Raw genomic sequence first — 20,120 nt, forward strand, 5'->3', positions numbered from 1 at the left:
TAAAAAGATTTAGAAATTTTGAATCCAAGATGGCGGTCAAAACGGCGGTGATGAAATATTGAAAAAATGCATTTTTTTAATTCATAAGCAAAACTGTTCAAATTTTACTAATGGGGTCGCAGAACTCGAATTTGATGTTAAAAGTTAGAAAATGAAAAAAATACGAAAAAATATTTTTCCATGATTTGATTATTTGGATAATCTCAACATTTGATATAATCGAAAATTAATGTTCCTGGACGATAAAACGCATAATGCAAAAGTTAAATCATATTTTTAACGTCGATTCCAACTCCTTTCCCCAACGCCAAACAAACCGGCGACCGTTAGGCCTTGCCGCTCCACGCTGCGTGGCGAGATCTCTTCCTCGATCTTCGCCGCAGATGAAGTTGAGATTCTTTTTTTTAGAGCCACCGTCAAATCTCTCCCCTGTATAGTTCATCCGAGAGCGAATCTCTGACGCGTCGCGTTTCGGACATCCGAGAAGAGCCATCAACCGGTGCGCGAACTTGCCTGAAGAACGTGCTCTAACGCAGTCGTTGTTGTATGTAAGTCAGTCAGCTCTAGCTACAGCTAGTGTGTTACGCTGCCGTTAAGCCGCACTTGATGTGCCTTTAAACAACTCCAAATCGCTCCCCAACTCGTTACAAGTCCGCGAACCGCGCTCGAAGAAACACACCACAACAAGTCTTGGTTCCAAAAGTCGGCAGTTTTGGTCGTAATCAGCGTCGCAGTCGCAGCAGTGATTATTCAGGAAGTGGTTCGCCTGTTGGCTTAACTTTAAGGCGTGCGTGAGTCCGCAAAGAAGAGACAGGCCCGGCCTTCAACGCGGTTACGCCGACCAAGACCACGCGAGATTCTTCGCCGAGTTGCATCGAACAATAACAGCTGCATTGGCGCGAAAGGGAAAATACCTTCCTAGGCGGTGTGCGCAGTTTGTGCAGCAGAGTTATCTCATCGAAACCCGAGGCTACCAGACTGTTTGTGCGGACAAGGCACCGAGTTGTAACGACGCTAGTACGTGACACAAACGTCTAGTAGTACAAGTGCATCGTTGCAGCGACTGTGGACGATCCCTTGCTGGGTTTGCAAAAGTTGGCGCCGAGGCCGAGAATCGTGTTTTGTGGCTTGGTTGCAGAAACTGCTGTAACTTCTGAGTTGAAGCTGAGTGCGGTGCTTGATCGAGTGTTGAAATTGAAATTGAGAGTTAGTTGAGCGGTTAAGTTCTACCGAAACGGTCGTCCAAGTCGTGTATCGGGTTTGTCGTCGATGTGTGTTGTTGACTCTTGCTTTGCTGAGCAAGTCAAAGTGTGCCAGTGATCTTGCAGTGAGCCAGTTTGGTTCTGAGTGGGAAAACATAGGAAAAAATATGAATAAGTTTGTGATATTAGTGAGTACCAATTACTATCCATAGTATGAAATAAGTAAATTTTTGTTATTGTATGAAACAAGCAAAAATTTAACATAGTACATGCCTGAAAAAAAATTATAGTTAAAGTACAAGTTAAGAAAAGCCTTAGATCAGATCAACAATAAGGAATGTTATAAATTACCTTTGAAATTTGACATACAATAAACAATTTATAAAAAGTTTAGTGATTAATTTCTCCTTTTCGATGCAATTTAACCTCAATTTAGGTGAAAAAACTTAAATTACACATAAATTGCTGGAAATTTGCACTTATTTCGAGGAATAGTTACCATTTTTTTGTTTCATAATCTGCCCACATTCTAAGGTCAACATCAGGATTTTTTTTCTGCGTAGTGGCTAAAAAGTCAAACAGAAAAATAATTTCTGTATTTAAAATGTTTTTTGTGCCACATAATTTTTTAAGAATACTCAACAATGTATTGCCCATTGCAAAATGACAGAAAATAAGTGATTTTTGAAAATTTAGATGTGAAAAATCATTGTTATGAAGTAACAACTGAGCTCCAGTTAACGTTCATCATAAGTTGGCAGATAATCTAAGACGAATCACCAAATTTTGATCAAAGTCACTTAAATGAAACAACATCAGCAACAATCAAAAGTGGTTTTGAATAGCATTAACAAACCGGTTGCGTATTGATTAAAACAAATCATATGGAAATAGAAAATCATTATTGAATTAAGCCTGCATAAGCGGTTTAAATTATGTTATTTTTGAAACTACTAATTGTTTGTCACCGTTATTTGATTCATATTGTTTTAAAGAGCCTGCTTTCATTGAAACTAAACAGTATTAGTCAATTAGGCTAAGGCCGTAGAAAATATTTTTCAAAGTTTATGTCGCACCTCAAAAAGTTGTCACGACGATGCATTTTATCTTCAAAGTTTTTTTTCAAAATTTTGAAGAAAAAAAAAGAATTTATTAACTGAAAACAATTAAAAATGAATTTTCTTTTGTTGATAATCAATAATGTACAATACCGTAAAAAGTTTGTTTTTAAAGAAACGTTGATAAATAGATATTTTAAAAACAAATAATTGCAAATCAACTGAACAGATTCATATTTTTTATAAGCTCGAATGATCTGTTAAGCCACAAGTTGTTTTGTCTAAAAAACACTGAAAATCACTCTGCAAAATATTTCATTCTTATCAAACCTTGATAATTTTACCGAAAAATCTTTCAAATATGTTTGAAACTGATTACAAAGGATTTTTTTCATTTCTGAGCAAAGTCAGTCACTTTTTTAGTTTCTTATTATTTTGAAAATTGTGTGATCGTATTTAGACCGTTTTTGCGTCAAAAAAATATTGCCTCAAAAACTTACACCCTTCATATGTGTGATTGCAATTATTGTGGTAGTAAGACAATAATTTTAGAAATATTCAACTTTCCCAAGGCAATTTGAAAACATAAAATAATAAGTACTACTTTGAAATATTTTAAAATTCTTTTGTAATTTTTTGCATAACTAGGTTTTCCATACAAATATCCAAACAATTTAATGAGGTGGTCATCAAAAATAGGCGTATGAATTTTCGAAAATCCGTTGCTTAGAAGGGGTTTTCTGATTGATTTGGTCTCTTCGGAAAATCATTATCTGGTACGGGATATTTATAAAAATTCAAGCAAAAAAAATATTTTTGGGACAAATAGTGAAATCAAATGTCAAACATATTTTTTTATTTTTTAAATTTAAAATTAATTGCACTGTTGTTATAAGCATTTAAAGGTGAAGTTTATCGAAAATGCTCATTTTTTGCAATTAAAAAATACTTTATAAATGAAAATCACGCCTGAAAAAATATGTTCGAAATGCTGAGAATATTTCATACTATTTTATTTTTCGACTTTATTGATCGAACAGCTCCCTAAATTTTTTTTTCATATATGAGTTTTTTTTCAGTGTCATAGATTAGCCCTAATCTATGTGGCAGTGCGTGGCCGAATGGTTACGCTGTCCGCTTTGTAAGCGGATGATTCTGGGTTCGATTCCCATCAGCTGCAACCTTCCATCGGATGAGGAAGTAAAATGTCGGTCCCGGCCTTGGTTGTTAGGCCGTTAAGTCATTCCAGGTTAGGAGTTCTCTCCATGCCATAAGTACGAACAATACACCAAACCAAGCCTACTCCGGTGGAATCGCTGGCGGAGGTTGGACTCGCAATCCGAAGGTCGTCAGTTCAAACACTGGGGTGGAAGGTTCCTTCGAGTAGAAAGAGGTTTGGGTGCTCTCCCCATTCAAGCCTTCGGACTCCTAGGTTCGAGCAGAAACTTGCAATAGAGACCACAAAAGACCCGGGGTCGTTAATGTGGATGGTTTGATTTTTTGAGATTAGCCCTGAATTTTCAAATCGGGACATTTTACTTATCCTGGAAGTAATACAGATTTTTTTTCAATTTGTTTCTCAAAAATCTGGTATTGCCAGATTTATTAGGCAACCTGGATAATGTAGACAAATAAAATTAAAATTATAATTTCTTAAACTGTTTACTCCTAGTACCAAATCAGCCGTATGTTGTACCTTTTGCCCTAAGCCCTTAGCCCTTACTCCATTTATAGCAGTTTAATGAAAACCATATTTGAAAACTTAAAAATCTTCTGGGAGACCTGTAAATTAAAAAAAAATTTATGTTTCTTTTCAAAGTTGCAAGTGTTCAGAATGCGTTCAGTAAAATTAGTAAAATCGAAATCAAATGCTTCGACTTTACCTAAATTTAAATCTAAGGCATACCAATTTGCCAAATATCATATTACGGGTCCAACTATGTAGGCTAAGCTACTCTCATACTCAATATGGGCCAAATCTGCTCACAATCAATTTGTACCTTGCCGGTTTGACGTGGAATGGCTGATAATTGATTTCTATCTTTTCTCCTCCCTCCAGCTCGCCACCGTGCTGGTGCTCTCCAACATCCCCGTTGAGGCCACCGTCGTGCGGTTGTTCACCGATCTGCTGCAAAATAACGTGGCCGGAATTCCGTTGATTCACAAAACCGAAGAGTTCGATTTCGACCCGGAGGTCAGCAAGAAGCGCCGCGAGATGTACTACGAGGTATGCGATGTTGGGGCTTAACGATTTTTTTTTTAATATTTCAGCTAATTTTTTTTAACTAAAACCATTTGACAAAGCAAAATAAAATCTCATTGATTAAACTTAGTAAAGTTAAAGTTAGCGTCAACTGCCCTAGTTTCTATTGACGCGTGCCAAATGCCTTGGATTCGTCACTCGAGACAATACGCTCACATTGAAAGTCTGGTGAAACTAAGTCAAGCAATTTTATGCGCATAGAGTTTGTTGTTTTTATTTCTGTTTTGGCTTTAAACTTCGGAAGCGCTTGGAAGGAATAAGATTTTTTGCTGTTAATTTTGTATTTATGACGAAGATTTACAATAAATGTTTAACAAAATTTCATCGAATACATTAAAATCAAGCGACAATATTGGAGCAGATAACATGAATTTTAAATTAATTTATTTCCTTTAAGCGCTACCTAAGCTTAATATCCATGTGAACAAAAACGCGCTGCGCTTTTGTTTACAGATTTTGAACAATATTGGCCCTAAGTCAAGCGCAGGTTGTAAGTTGTGCTGAAGGACGTTTGCTTCGTGGTCAGGTCTAGAATTGGCAGTTTGACGGGTTTTGCTGTTCTTGAAAAACACTCTGCAGAGATTATATAGCCAACTTCTAAATAAAAGTTCTAATTCAAGAAAATGATAACAATGAAATATCTCGTAAAGTTGAATTCCTGAAATCTTTGTTTTTAAATATGTGAAGTTTTTTTTTGAAGATCCAATAAGCTTATGTTTTTATGTTAGTGTGAATTTGCAATCGAAAAGAAAATAACAAACATTGTTTTTTTTCTAAAAAGGGCATAATTTTGAGCAATTGCCACTAAAAGTTTGATTTGGGAAAAAAATCTTTTCGATTTTTTGAAAAGTGCCCATGAGCTGAGAAAATTTCCAAATCATTGATGAAATTGGTAAGGATTGGTGTTTTCGTTACTGATAAACAGCCCATCAAATATTAAAAAAAGATAATATTAAAAATGTTTATGTATCATTCAAACAGCATTAAATTTTCAATTGGGGTAATTCTCTACCAACTCACACGAAATCGGGAAAAGTTGCCCCGACCCCTCTTCGATTTGCGTGAAACTTTTGTCCCTGAACACGAATCCGAGGTCCGTTTTTTGATATCTCGTGACGGAGGGGCGGTACGACCCCTTCCATTTTTGAACATGCGAAAAAAGAGATGTTTTTCAACAATTTGCAGCCTGAAACGGTGATGAGATAGAAATTTGGTGTCAAAGGGACTTTTGTGTAAAATTAGACGCCCGATTTGATGGCGTACTCAGAATTCCGAATAAACGTATTTTTCATCGAAAAAAACACTAAAAAAGTTTAAAAAATTCTCCCATTTTCCGTTACTCGACTGTAACAAATTTTGGAACATGTCATTTTATGGGAAATTTAATGTACTTTTCGAATCTACATTGACCCAGAAGGGTCATTTTTTCATTTAGAACAAAATTTTTCATTTTAAAATTTCATGTTTTTTCTAACTTTGCAGCATTATTTTTTAGAGTGTAATAATGTTCTACAAAGTTGTAGAGCAGACAACAACAAAAATTTTGATATATAATCATAAGGGGTTTGCTTATAAACATCACGAGTTATCGCGATTTTACAAAAAAAAAGTTTTGAAAAAGTTGGTCGTCGTAGATCATAGCCGTTCATGGTCACCCGCGACAGACACGGACGACGAAACAAAGAGAAACGAAAAAAGTAACTTTTTCAAAACATTTTTTCGTAAAATCGCGATAACTCGTGATGTTTATAAGCAAACCCTTTATGTCTATATATCAAAATTTTTGTAATTGTCTGCTCTACAACTTTGTAGAACATTGTTACACTCTAAAAAATAACCCTGCAAAGTTAGAAAAAACACGAAATTTTAAAATGAAAAATTTTGTTCAAAATGAAAAAATGACCCTTCTGGTTCAATGTAGATTCGAAAAGTACATTAAATTTCCCATAAAATGACATGTTCCAAAATTTTTTACAGTCGAGTAACGGAAAATGGGAGAATTTTTAAAACTTTATTAGTGTTTTTTTCGATAAAAAATGGGTAATTCTCCGCCAACTCACACAGCAGTTGCCCCGACCCCTCTTCGATTTGCGTGAAACTTTGTCCTAAAGGGTAACTTTTGTCCCTGATCACGAATCCGAGGTCCGTTTTTTGATATCTCGTGACGGAGGGGCGGTACGACCCCTTCCATTTTTGAACATGTGAAAAAAGAGGTGTTTTTCAATAATTTGCAGCCTGAAACGGTGATGAGATAGAAATTTGGTGTCAAAGGGACTTTTGTGTAAAATTAGACGCCCGATTTGATGGCGTACTCAGAATTCCAAAAAAACGTATTTTTCATCGAAAAAAACACTAAAAAAGTTTTAAAAATTCTCCCATTTTCCGTTACTCGACTGTAAAAAATTTTGGAACATGTCATTTTATGGGAAATTTAATGTACTTTTCGAATCTACATTGTCCCAGAAGGGTCATTTTTTCATTTAGAACAAAATTTTTCATTTTAAAATTTCGTGTTTTTTCTAACTTTGCAGGGTTATTTTTTAGAGTGTAACAATGTTCTACAAAGTTGTAGAGCAGACAATTACAAAAATTTTGATATATATACATAAGGGGTTTGCTTATAAACATCACGAGTTGGCGCGATTTTAAGAAAAAAAGTTTTGAAAAAGTTGGTCGTCATCGATCATGCCCATTCATGGTCACCCGCGACAGACACGGACGACGAAACAAAGAGAAACGCAAAAAGTAACTTTTTCAAAACTTGTTTTCGTAAAATCGCGATAACTCGTGATGTTTATAAGCAAACCCCTTATGTCTATATATCAAAATTTTTGTAATTGTCTGCTCTACAACTTTGTAGAACATTGTTACACTCTAAAAAATAACCCTGCAAAGTTAGAAAAAACACGAAATTTTAAAATGAAAAATTTTGTTCTAAATGAAAAAATGACCCTTCTGGGACAATGTAGATTCGAAAAGTACATTAAATTTCCCATAAAATGACATGTTCCAAAATTTTTTACAGTCGAGTAACGGAAAATGGGAGAATTTTTAAAACTTTTTTAGTGTTTTTTTTCGATGAAAAATACGTTTATTCGGAATTCTGAGTACGCCATCAAATCGGGCGTCTAATTTTACACAAAAGTCCCTTTGACACCAAATTTCTATCTCATCACCGTTTCAGGCTGCAAATTATTGAAAAACACCTCTTTTTTCACATGTTCAAAAATGGAAGGGGTCGTACCGCCCCTCCGTCACGAGATATCAAAAAACGGACCTCGGATTCGTGATCAGGGACAAAAGTTACCCTTTAGGACAAAGTTTCACGCAAATCGAAGAGGGGTCGGGGCAACTTTTCCCGATTTCGTGTGAGTTGGTAGAGAATTACCCAAATACGTTTATTCGGAATTCTGAGTACGCCATCAAATCGGGTGTCTAATTTTACATAAAAGTCTTTTGAACACCAAATTTCTATCTCATCACCGTTTCAGGCTGCAAAATATTGAAAAACACCTCTTTTTTCGCATGTTCAAAAATGGAAGGGATCGTACCGCCCCTCCGTCACGAGATATCAAAAAACGGACCTCGGATTCGTGATCAGGGACAAAAGTTACCCCTTAGGACAAAGTTTCACGCAAATCAAAGAGGGGTCGGGGCAACTGCTGTGTGAGTTGGCGGAGAATTACCCATTGTCAATATCAAAAAAACTAAATAAACTAAATTTTCAGTGTCAAAAAGTATTTCAGGCGTCATATATTCTGAATTCTTCGAAAAAATAATATTCTGAAATTTTCAAGACAAATATTTTAAAAGGGCGTAGTAATGAATTGAATACCTCCAACAAAAAACAAAATCGAAAAAATCAGAATATTTCATGACTGATTCATTTTTTGACATTTAAAATCGGACCAGTAGTTCTGTGATATTGGCATTTAAAAATTAAGTGCCGTTTGAGCAAAACCTGAACAATTGAAATTTAATTTTTGCTTTATATTTTAGGAGCTGTATCTCAGAAACAATAACATCAATCTTCAATATTTCTAAGACGATTTTATTTTTTTTTTAAATTTCTGATAATAATTTCAAGTCTTTAGGAGTGCCGAAACCTAAAGACTTGAAATTATTTTTTTGCTGCTTTATATTTCTCAAAATCGAACACAACTTATAACATTGTTTTTTTTCGAATTCGATTTGGAATAAACACAAAATTTGGCTGTTGAACTTATAAACCATCTTTTTCGGTTGCTCAAAAGATGATTTTTCTGGTCCAACAAAACACAATAAAAAATCATGGTTAAAAAACAGCTGGGAATGAGTACATGTTTTACAGTCATGCCTCGGTTTAGCACCGCATATGGGGGATGCAAAACCGAGGCGTGCATAACCGAGGCACAGAGCTTGTGGGAGTTTGGCTATATGGGAGACATTGCCTTTAATCGTACGAAAAATCATGCAAACATCAAAAAATTATAGTGTTTTGAAATCGGGATGATGTCAGCTATCCATTAGAATTATTATTTCATGAAAATTTTCACAAAAATACGTATTTTTCCTGTATTTCGAAAATGCATTTTTTCTCTAAAGAAACAAAAAATATATTATTGTTGCAATATGGGTAATGTAATAACAAATTTTTAAAAAATACTCAAAAATTTTAAAAACTACGTCATTTTTAAAAAAAACTCCAAATTTAAATTTTTACAGTATGGGTATCAAAAGATTTTTCATACATTTCGAAAGTAATAACATTTTTTTTTGAAAATACTCCAAATTTTCACAAAACTACGTATTTTCTAAAAAAAATACTCAAAACTTCCGTTTTTACGATGTGGGTGTCGAATGATCGGGATTTTTTCATATATTTCGAATGTAATTACAATATTTTTTGGAAATACTCAAAATTTTCATAAAACTACGTATTTTCGAAAAAAATACTAAAAAATTCCGTTTTTACAATGTGGGTATCAAACAATCGGGATTTTTTCATACATTTCGAAAGTTATTAAAAAAATGAAAATACTCAAAATTTTCACAAAACTACGTATTTTTGAAAAAAATGATTTGATTATTTGATACCCATATTGTAAAAACTGAAATTTTGAAAAGTTTTACAAAAATACGTAGTATTGTGAAAATTTTGAGTATTTTCAAAAAAATATTGTTATTACATTCGAAATGAATGAAAAAATCCCGATCGTTTGATATCCATATTGTAAAAACGGAAATTTTGAGTATTTTATTCGAAAATGCGTAGTTTTGTGAAAAAATAGAGTATTTTCTTAAAATCTTGTTATTACATTCGAAATGTATGAAAAAATCCCGATCGTTTGATACCCATATTGTAAAAATTGAAATTTTGAGTATTTTTTTTCGAAAAAACGTAGTTTTGTGAAAATTTGGAGTATTTCTAAAAAAATTGTTATTATATTCGAAATGTATGAAAAAACCTGATCATTTGATACCCATATTCCAATAACAATATATTTTTAGATTCTTTAGAGAAAAAAAAATGCATTTTCAAAATACAGGAAAAATACGTATTTTTGTGAAAATTTTCATGAAATATAATAATTTTAATGGATAACTGACATCATCCCGATTTCAAAACTTTATAATTTTTTGATGTTTGCATGTTTTTTCATACGATTAAAGCCAATGTCTCCCATATAGCCAAAAACCCACAAGCTCTGTGCTTCAGTTAAGCACTGGGCCGTACTGCAAAACCAGGCATGATATGAGGCATGACTGTCAGAAAAAATAAGTAATTTTACATCTAAAAATTTGTTAATTTATCATTTTTCAGATGTCATGCCTCTTTTTCAGTTTAAACTGAGGAAAAATTACATCGTAAAATAGGTAATATTCAACCTTCCAATGTTACACCTTCCGAATTTACACAATTTTTTACTGAGAACTGTGTTTTACTGTGAACAAAACTTAGAAAATATGGATTTTTGAATTTCATCTTTTGAAAATTTCCATCTAAAAATACCTATTTTCAATTATTTACAAACCATTCTTGTATGAATGGCTACCAAAATGGTATGAAGACTACACAGTAAAAAAAATCATGGTTGTATTACATCTGGAAATTGGTACATCTTTTATATTAGAAAAAATGTGAAATTGTACCACTGAAAATGTGTAAATTTACAATTTTCTGATGTAATGCCACATTTTCAGCTCCACTTTCCAAATTTTCACATGTATTTACTGTGTACACGGAGAAAAAAGAGTTCCCAAAAATCGTGAACAAGCGTTCATGAAAATGAGAACTTCGAACAAAGTGTTCAAATCCCATGGTACGATTTTGAAAAACGTACCATGAAATTTGAACACTTTGTTCGTGGTTCTCATTTTCATGAACGCTTGTTCACGATTTTGGGAACTTTTTTTTCTCCGTGTAGGATTGCCCAGAAATAAAGATCCCTTTCTCCACAAGTGTAAAATAGATTTTTGGCTTATTTTAAGCATCTATGCCAGTTTTGAGCATTATTGGTTAAGATTAAACCCATTGATATTCCCAGCCATACAAAATTGATTTTTTTAAATTGCTAATATGGAACATCGAGTTTTACGTCTTTGGTATGTTCGACAAAGTTCTTAAATTTCAAATGAGGACCAAAATTTTGGGACTATTTGGATGGGAGCAGCGCACCCAACAGACAAAACCGTATGAAAATTTATGTTTTTAAAAATTCATTTTTCCGATTTTTCCAACACAAACCCAAACTTCAATTTTTATGACTAGCTAATATTTGGCCCAGTGTTCTAAAATAGCTCAATGAATAATATTTATTTAGCTCGTGAGCGAAGTTTTGATAAAAAACCATTTCTGGGGACCATCATGGTTTTGTTGGTAAGTAAACTGTAATGTTTTAGCAAAAAAGGGGGTTGGAGTTGTTGGAAAAAATACTTCCTCACGTTTTTTTTTGCAAAAACCACATTTAAACAATAATATTTTTTTCTAACTCTAGAACTTAGTCATTTTAAATTTGTGATATGTAGTTGATTTGATAGTAAAATAATATGTCATAAGCATGATATTGATTTTAATCAAAATATTTTGGTTTGTAAATATAATTGATAACATAAAACTTGAAAACAACTATTCCTTTTCTTTTCTTGTTTAGCTCAACTCTGATCAAAAATGCAAGTAAATCTCAGAAATTTCACAGATTGAACGGCATCGTGGACAATCACCAGGGGTTCCAATTTTTGACGATCAAGTTCAAGTTCAGTGTGAGCCGGATCAATTCAGCCGAAAAGTCGCCTCGCGACGCTATAAGAGTCGTTTTTATGCACCATCCAGTTTTACGCTGAATCATGCCGAATCGCGTCACTCGGCCGATCACCAAACAAGGTCGCCTGTGGCAGGTTTTCCATCTTGCCGATCTTGTCGATAGGCCCAAAATAGACCCGTCGATGATTGGTTAATTATAGGACCGCTTTTTCGTTTTGGAATCTCTTCCGCGTTTAACGGTTTCGCGTGATTGAATTAATTATTAATTTTCTTCTTCTTCTTTTTACGAACTAGCAACACGGATACCGTGGCGAGAAGGCCATCGAGCGGCTCGGACTGGGAATCGACGGCAAGCACCGTGAACGGGCGGAACACCAACGGCAACGGGACGAGGGACATCTCAACGGACTGAACATTCTGCAGCCTTGAATTGGGGATAGCGAGGGACATAATGTAGTTGAATTTGGTTGTGAAATGTGAAAAGTGATTTTTTATTGGAAATTGTTAAGAGTTGTGCCAGTGAATAGAGTCGTATGCATTGTACCTGGATGGTTCCATCTGCTATAATAATACAAAGTGTCGAAAGCACAAACCTGATGCTAACGTCACTTTAAAGAATTGAGACATTTCTCGGTAGTTTCGATGAAAACTGCTTTTGAGAAAGATCGATTCTGAATAAAACATTTGCTCACGAAAAACTAATAAGAGTAAGATAGTTTTAAAGTGAATAAGAATTATGCTGAGTATAAATTTGATGTTAAATTATGAAAATAAATAATCGTTTTTTAATCACAAAACATGATAATATTACATAAACCTAAAACCTAATCTAATGAAGGTAATTTCCTCCCCAAGTCAAAACTCATAAAATTCGCATTAAAACCGTTTCACGTAAAGTCAATCCCGCTGGGTTTCGACCTAACGCACAATCCAAACAGAGAATGAAATTAATTATTCTCCTATAAAATAAAATTGTCTAAATGTTTTTACAACCACTTTTCCGTTTTTGATGTCGGCCGAGGTTTCCCTCTATTTGCCGTTTCAACTTGATGAAATTTATCTTTCCCAGTTCGGTGCCACCTTCCAGCCGCGGTGCGATTCCGGCATTTTCCCGCCCAGTGTTTTTCCTGGTTTTTTCGCCAGTTGCTTTTACTTCTGGCTCTGGCAAATCCGCCATCGTTGAGGCGTTGAAGATGGCACTGTGGGTTGTAAGGGGTTACAAGCACGTTTGACACAATAAAAGATTCCAAAAATTTTCTTTGAGATTCATGAAACAGTATGTTAACTTTATACTTAACAAAAACATAAAAAAAAATGTATTCACCTTGTTCCCTCGATGTTACCCCCTAACCAACCGATGCGACACTCAACCCTTTGGCAACCCCTTCGACACACCCACCCTCACTAATCCCACCCACCACCACCCATCCCCCGGCTCAGGCAGGTCAAATTAACTTTGGAAAATTTTCCAATATAAAACACGACACCGAAGCAGAATTTCATTAAAAGCTGATTTTATTTTTCTTTCCCGTTTTGTACGCGGACGCTTGTGCTGGCTGGCGAATCACATCCCTTCGGGGCTTGTGGGTGGCAAACAAAAACCCAACGCCGTCGTCGTCGTCGGTGACACCCACCATCACGGGACGGGAGTGGGATATACTTTGGGGTTTGGCTTTTTTTGGTCGGGTTGATTTTTGTTGAGAAAGAAATAACTTTTGGGAAGTATCAGTACAAAATAATGTTTATTTTCCAAGCATGTTAGTAACATTAAGAAACATTATAATGAAAATAAAATATTGCCGGGACTGGTGGTGTAGGGGTAAGCGTGGTCAACTCTCACCCAGTCGGATTGGGTTCGATCCCAGACGGTCGCGGTGGGACAGGGAAGTAAATGTTGACCCCGGACTAACCTAAAAAGGTTAGGTCATTAGCCCAATCCAGGTGTAGGAGTCGTCTCTCTGGGTTCTGTCTCGGTGAAAACGCTGGTAGGCAGTTGAACTCACAATCCAAAGGTGGTCAGTTCGAATTACGGGTTGGATGAAAGCTTAGGTATAAAAAGAGGTTTGCAATTGCCTCAACAATCAAGCCTTCGGACACATAGTTTCGAGTAGGAATCTCGCATTCGAGAACGCCAAGGCAATGCTGTAGAGCGAATATTTTTTTTACGAAGTGGAAATTTTGTTTTCTAGGGTAATTTTTTGATCAAATAATTGATTCTGAAAAATATTAATCTAGAATAACCCAATGAATTATCTTAAGTTTGCAAGAAAGAAAAATATCTTAAGAATTTGCAATGTTATATGATCTTTTCAAATAAATTGAGTTTTTGATTAAACAAAAGGCAAACTTATGAGAAGTTGGTCGAGGTTTCCAGTGAAAAGTTTTTCGAGACTGAAAAATCATGTTGGTCATATAGAAAATGCCAAAAACCACCAATAAAGCTAATTTCCAAAATTTTTATTTTTAAAACCGCTGTATCTTAACAAGCATTGGGCATCGGACAATGGTCAATAAGGAAAAATGTAAAATTGTCTAGAGAACCGATTTCCACTAACTTTTTTGAAAATGTTTACGATTACATAACTTAAAAAACAGTTATGGTTAATGATTTTTGTATTTTTTTTAGAAGAGGCTGACCATCTTGCACTTTTGTGAGTTTTTTGTAACTTCTTAGGCTATTTCCTCAAAAAATCGTGACATCACATTATTATTTGACTTTTAAAACTAAAAATCGAAAAATCTCATAGATGTGGCATGTATTTTTCTATCAGTGTATTTTTCAGAAAGCTCGTCCAATTTCCTACAAATTTGTCTTTGACCACTTTTTGATACGATGCAATGGCTTCGCGACACAGTTATTTTTAATTTGAAAACAAAAACATCATATTTAAATAACTTATGCCCTTCTCAAATGTCATTTTCGAATACAGTTGGCTCCATATACACAAAAATGGCTTATATTAGGCCTATGTTAACCTGTTTACAAAGTTTCATTGAAATTAGGAAAACATTGAAACGAAAATCGAATCTGTGGTTGACAGAGCAGCGAGTCAGACGTGCGTCCCACACACACACCAAAAAAAGTGCTAAAAAGTGCAAAAATGCCTCAGGGCAAGAAAAAGAGGCGGTCCTCACCAGCAGGATTGGCAGATTTGAAGAAGCTAAAGAATGCCGAAGCGCTACCTGCAAAGCCAGGCAGTTTGGGCAAGGACGCTCAAAATTCGTCTAGAAACCAGTTTGCTACCCTCCCTGTGGACGTGAGCGAGAAGGAAGAATTTGAACGACGAGAAAAGTTGCCACCCATTTTTGTGAAAACATCGTCATCGGACTCGGTGCGAAAGTGGCTGACCGGATTTATCAAATCTGGTGCTTTACGAGCTTCCATTCGCTTGTGTGCTGATGGACTCAAAATTCTGCTACCTGGCAGAAAGGATTACAACTACGTTCGGGATTTCCTGAACAACACAAAGATCGAATACTACAGCCATGACGATCCAGGTAAACGCCCCATGAAACAGGTCCTCTGAGGCCTGTACGACATGGATGTGAATGTGTTGAAAGAAGAGCTCAAATCTCTTAAGTTGAACGGAGTCTTCAAGATGACGAGACACAACAAGGACATCAAATATCGTGATCAACTGTACCTGGTTCATTTCGAGAAAGGATCGACAACGCCGTCTGAGCTGAAAGCAGTTCGAGCAATTTTCAACATCATCGTGTCTTGGGAACGTTATCGTCCAGTGCACCGTGACGTGACACAGTGTTCGAACTGTTTGCAGTTTGGACATGGTGGAAGAAATTGTTTCATCAAGAGTCGTTGTGCAACCTGCGGAGGTGAGCACAAAACTCAAGCTTGCGATACAATCAACGACAACTTCGAAGCGAAATGCTTCAATTGCGGCGGCGACCATTCGACCAAGAATCGGAGCTGCCCAAAACGGGCACCAACCAAATCGTCGCAAAACACCACCAACTTTCACGGACGTGGATTTTCCTGCTTTGGCGTCACCTGGAGCGGGATCTGTTCGAGTGGTTCTAAATCTGAAGCCATTGCCGTTGAATCAGCGACAAAAAGTTGCAGAGAACACAACACCTCCTGGCATCAGGCAGCAACCGAGGGAAAACCAACCAGCATTAACGGAAGAAGGCAGTAGTGACCTGCTTTCACCACAAGAGCTTCTGAACATTTTCATCGAGATGACAACAACACTGCGTGGGTGCAAAACTCGCCAGGAACAAGTAAGAACGCTTGGAGCATTCATCTTAAAATACAGTTTATAGTTTACTCGTTCTAATGATTTTGAATAATTCAAAGAATTTTTATTTTAGTTTTAAGTTAGGATTAGTTGTTAAAGTGATTTTTTCTTTCTTTTCTTTTTTTTTACCCAAATGTATTCGATTAAATGCAAAAATGTAAAACAATTTGAAAAAAATTAATGAATGTGAACAGTAATAATAAAACGAAAAATACAACAAAGGTGAAGAGCATTTAGCCATACCACTTAGAATGTAAATGAAATGTAATTATTATAAGAAAGTTCAATAAACACATATTTAATTTCAAAAAAAAATTTGAAACGAAAAATTGAGTACTGTCATGGGGATCAGCCATAAACCACGTGGACACTTTTTTGGAAATTTCACCCCCCCCCCCTCCCCGCTAGGGTGTCCACGTGGTTTATGGATGGTCCCTAGGGGTTAAATTTAGATTAGACCCCCCCCCCTTCCCTGAGATTGGGTCTTACAAAATTCAGCTTTTTTGTATGACCCAACGTCACCCCAGTTGACGGTACCCAAAAAAGTATAGGTCATCGCTCAGTTTTTATCGTTTTCGTCAATTTTATGTTTTTGCGCGAGTCGCGCCGAAAAACCCAGTGTTCAAAAAATTGTACCGAGAGCCTACACAAACCATGTGGACATCTTTTTTTTGGAAATCTCAAACCTCCTCCTCACCCCCATCGTGGACAATTTTTATACATTTTTTTTTGTATGGAGCGTGGACAATCGCCATGCCCCTCTCCCCCTCCCCCTCATTTGTCTCAAGGCATTGTTTATGAATGGTCTCACCTCGGAATCCTTTATTCACAATCTCACCATTTTTTTTATATGGTATGTTAAATTTCCCGTGGAATCCGATAAAAAATATATTTACAGACATAGGCTCTTTAGTCCCAGGACCTTTAAAACAGCATTAAAAATTCTCATACGACCATTCCAAACGTTTATCTAGATTTTTGAACTTTTAAACTATTTTTCTGAAAAGCCTATCTTATAACCTTTCATTTGCTTCTAAGACAGCTAAAATCAGTTGGAATAGCGCGGGGTTATGATTTCGAAAAATGCGGTTTTAGTGAAAATCAACAAAAATTGCCATTTTTTAACCACCCTAACACAGCGTTGGTCAGCCTAACGACCAAACAAAAAAAACGGGTCTAATTATTTCAGCCTCGGAACCATAGAAAAAATATACTATTTCGTGAACTGCTACAACGTGAAAACTTCCATCATTGTCATGATTTTTCGTTCAAAGATATAAATTTTGCGTCACTTTCAATATTTTGACAAAATTCCTTCAACAAGTTGTTTAGAATAGTGCCCTACACATGCTGATTCCTTTTGGTAACGATTATCCCATTCCTTGTAAAGTTATGGAAATCGTCATTAATCAATGATTGCCAACTAGGACGTCAATGACTGTGCCACAAAATTATATAAATTTTGAAGCACAATTGATTTAGATCAAAAATTCTTTCAGTGGCTTCAAGATGGCAACAACCGGCACATGCTGATTAATTTTGGTGCTGAAATTCGTTTAATTGAATTTAATACAGAATATTTTATAGTGATGATCAAATTTCTTCGAAAATGATCAACGGCTTCACCTTAAAGGCCTATCATTGGACAATTTTAAGGAGCCGGTTCGGGCCGGAGGTTGAGCATCTCCACTCTTGAAGCCAGAAATGATACTTTTTATAATCTGTAAATTACTTCATTCCAAAACATAACATTAATTAAATTTATGTTAAGTCATTTTTAAATCACGAGTTAATATTTTACTAATGATTCAACAAGAATTTGTATAACACTTATTATTATAAGAATGGCTGAAGTTCATGCCTTAATGCACATTTTGGAGTGTGGAACGGAAAATATTAAAAAAATACTTCAAATCTTTGGCTTGGAAGCTACGCAACGAAACTTGTGACCACCCTAATATTGTCCAGTATCCACTAACACTGACTTACCTGTGGAGTGGCAATCAAACTGAGGTGAGTTTCTACCTGATGTGAATGCGGTGCTGAGTGCATACATTTAGGGTATTTTCGAAGGAAATACGATTGCGTTGTTGAAATGTTTCAATTTTGTTTTGAAGCCTACCTCTATCTGTGATTGACTGATAATGTCCATCTTAAGTTATTTATTTATTTAGTTGATTATTTTTTCGTATCAAATCTTCCGACTAACATTTATTTTTTTTGAGATCATGATGAAATTAAAAGTAATGCAATATGTGTATTTTGAGCCATAACCTACTTTTTTGAAACTTAAAATACGTAACAAAACCATTCATAATTGATTTCTATTCGCAACTGAGTAAATGAGTTAACCAACCCGCATGCTTTTATCAAAAATAAATTCAGGACAAACATTAACAACAACGACCTGCTGCTGCTGCTGCTACTGACATGGTCTATCTCTGCTCCAGAAAATGAGGATAATACAGAGCAGTAGCATCCTTGCTCACCAAACCCTTAGGATGCTGCTCCCCGCTGGGTTTTCCATTATTTTTATTATAATGATAAAATGCTAATTGGAAAACGCTGATGAACTCGGGCTGGCCTTCGTATTGGTGCCAGTGCCAGCGCAAGAATCGTCTAGTAATTTGATCCTGCCGCAATTACAGCCCTTTTCTCTGTGTCTCTCTCCCCCGTCAGTTGGAGATCTTTGAGTTTGGCAAATTGTCCGAATCAGGTAAATTGTTTGTCAAAGTGCTTTATAATGCTGGGTTGGGTGAAACAAAGGAGGACTGCTACAGCATTCGCTTGAGTTGGGAATCAACAAAACGCTTTGTTACTTTGTCAACTGTTACTTATTTCTGCATCATGCAGAGCTTAGACCGACTAGGCCGTAAACGGAGCTTCCTGTCATTTGGAGTCCTTTGACTACTTCCGGTGGCGACTCGACTCGCTGAAAATTCTTAAAAAAGAAATCTTCTCATCCGCCAATTATGGAACATTAAAATATCCCGCTAGAGCAAACACCAAAAGCATCGCTCTCCTGTCCTCGTTTGGCTACAATGAGACGAACAAAAAAAAACCCCACAGATGGCGCTCTACACCACTCGCTTACCCCTTAAAGTATGCTAATCATATTGAATTTAACCACATCATAATCACCATCATTATCATTGTGTACGTCCCTTCTCTCTGTGGGTTGAAAAGAGAGATCGCGCATATCCTGTCCCTCATCCTTGTGTTCTGCCGAGTTGCAAACATTTCAAAACCACCACGACCACAAACACAGGACCTCGTAAACGGTCGCGTCATTCGCATAATAACTTAAGCAATTTAATTTCTTTTGTTCTATCGGTCGAAGCGTCCCCGTCCCCTGCCCTAGTCATTCACCCAGCCCCGCGGTAGCAGCGAAAGGAAGGGAATGACAATTTTTCCGCAATTTTCTTTTCATGTCCCAGCTTCCGGAGCGCCTCCCCCCGAAGGAGTCGGTTGGTTTTGCTTTTTCGTCGTCTTCGCCCCCGATGTGCTGCAACGTTGGTGCCATTGTTGAAGCGTTTGTCTAACTGTAGGCGACTTTTGCTTCTTGGTATCACATGTTTGCTTTTGTTGTGGATAAAATCGATTTCATAGGCTTCTGAATTTTGAAATTGAATGAAAATTTCGATGATTTTGAGATGCTTGGTTTCAGAGGTAAGTGAGTATAAACCAACGAGTTTCCAAAAGATTAAGTAAGAATTGGGTTTTCCGAATTGTGTGAATTTTGCAAGCAAATGGGAAGAGACAACTTTTTGGTATAATTGTTATCATGCAATCACACCTTTGCGTCAAATTTTGCCAATAGAATCAGAATATGCCTTCATAATTGAGCCAAAGTGACAAAATATCGTTTTATGGTCATATTTTGGGTTTCTATGGTTATTGTTAAAGTTAGTAATTTTTCACGCAAAAAAACTGCAATATAACCTACAAATTCTTGTCAAACAACTGGAAAGATATTTGTGTACACATTTATTTATTTATAAGGAACCCATCATCAAATTTTGTGAAAATTTTACCAGACTTAGAAAAAAAACTAACTTAATCCACCTATGTGGTTGATGCCTTCCTCACTTTTTACAC

The 20,120-nt window shown here is 35.9% G+C and overlaps 1 protein-coding gene across 1 annotated transcript; it reads left to right on the top strand.

Annotated features, from left to right (window-relative positions):
- The first annotated feature begins 545 nt into the window (after positions 1 to 545).
- On the top strand, positions 546 to 12,535 carry LOC120429258 (uncharacterized). The gene is made up of 3 exons (XM_039594473.2): positions 546 to 1,390; positions 4,320 to 4,487; positions 12,061 to 12,535. The coding sequence occupies exons 1-3, from the start codon at positions 1,370 to 1,372 to the stop codon at positions 12,193 to 12,195; spliced, it is 324 nt and encodes a 107-aa protein (XP_039450407.1). The 5' UTR covers positions 546 to 1,369; the 3' UTR covers positions 12,196 to 12,535.
- Positions 12,536 to 20,120: the final 7,585 nt, after the last annotated feature.

This window comes from Culex pipiens, chromosome 3, assembly GCF_016801865.2.
Source record: "Culex pipiens pallens isolate TS chromosome 3, TS_CPP_V2, whole genome shotgun sequence".
Taxonomy (NCBI): Eukaryota; Metazoa; Arthropoda; class Insecta; order Diptera; family Culicidae; genus Culex; species Culex pipiens.

Excerpts from the sequence above, each read along its gene's own strand:
- LOC120429258 (XM_039594473.2), top strand. The coding sequence starts at position 1,370 with ATGAATAAGTTTGTGATATTA. Across the intron at positions 1,391-4,319 it reads TGAATAAGTTTGTGATATTA|CTCGCCACCGTGCTGGTGCT; the intron begins GTGAGTACCAAT and ends TCCTCCCTCCAG. Across the intron at positions 4,488-12,060 it reads GCCGCGAGATGTACTACGAG|CAACACGGATACCGTGGCGA; the intron begins GTATGCGATGTT and ends TTTACGAACTAG.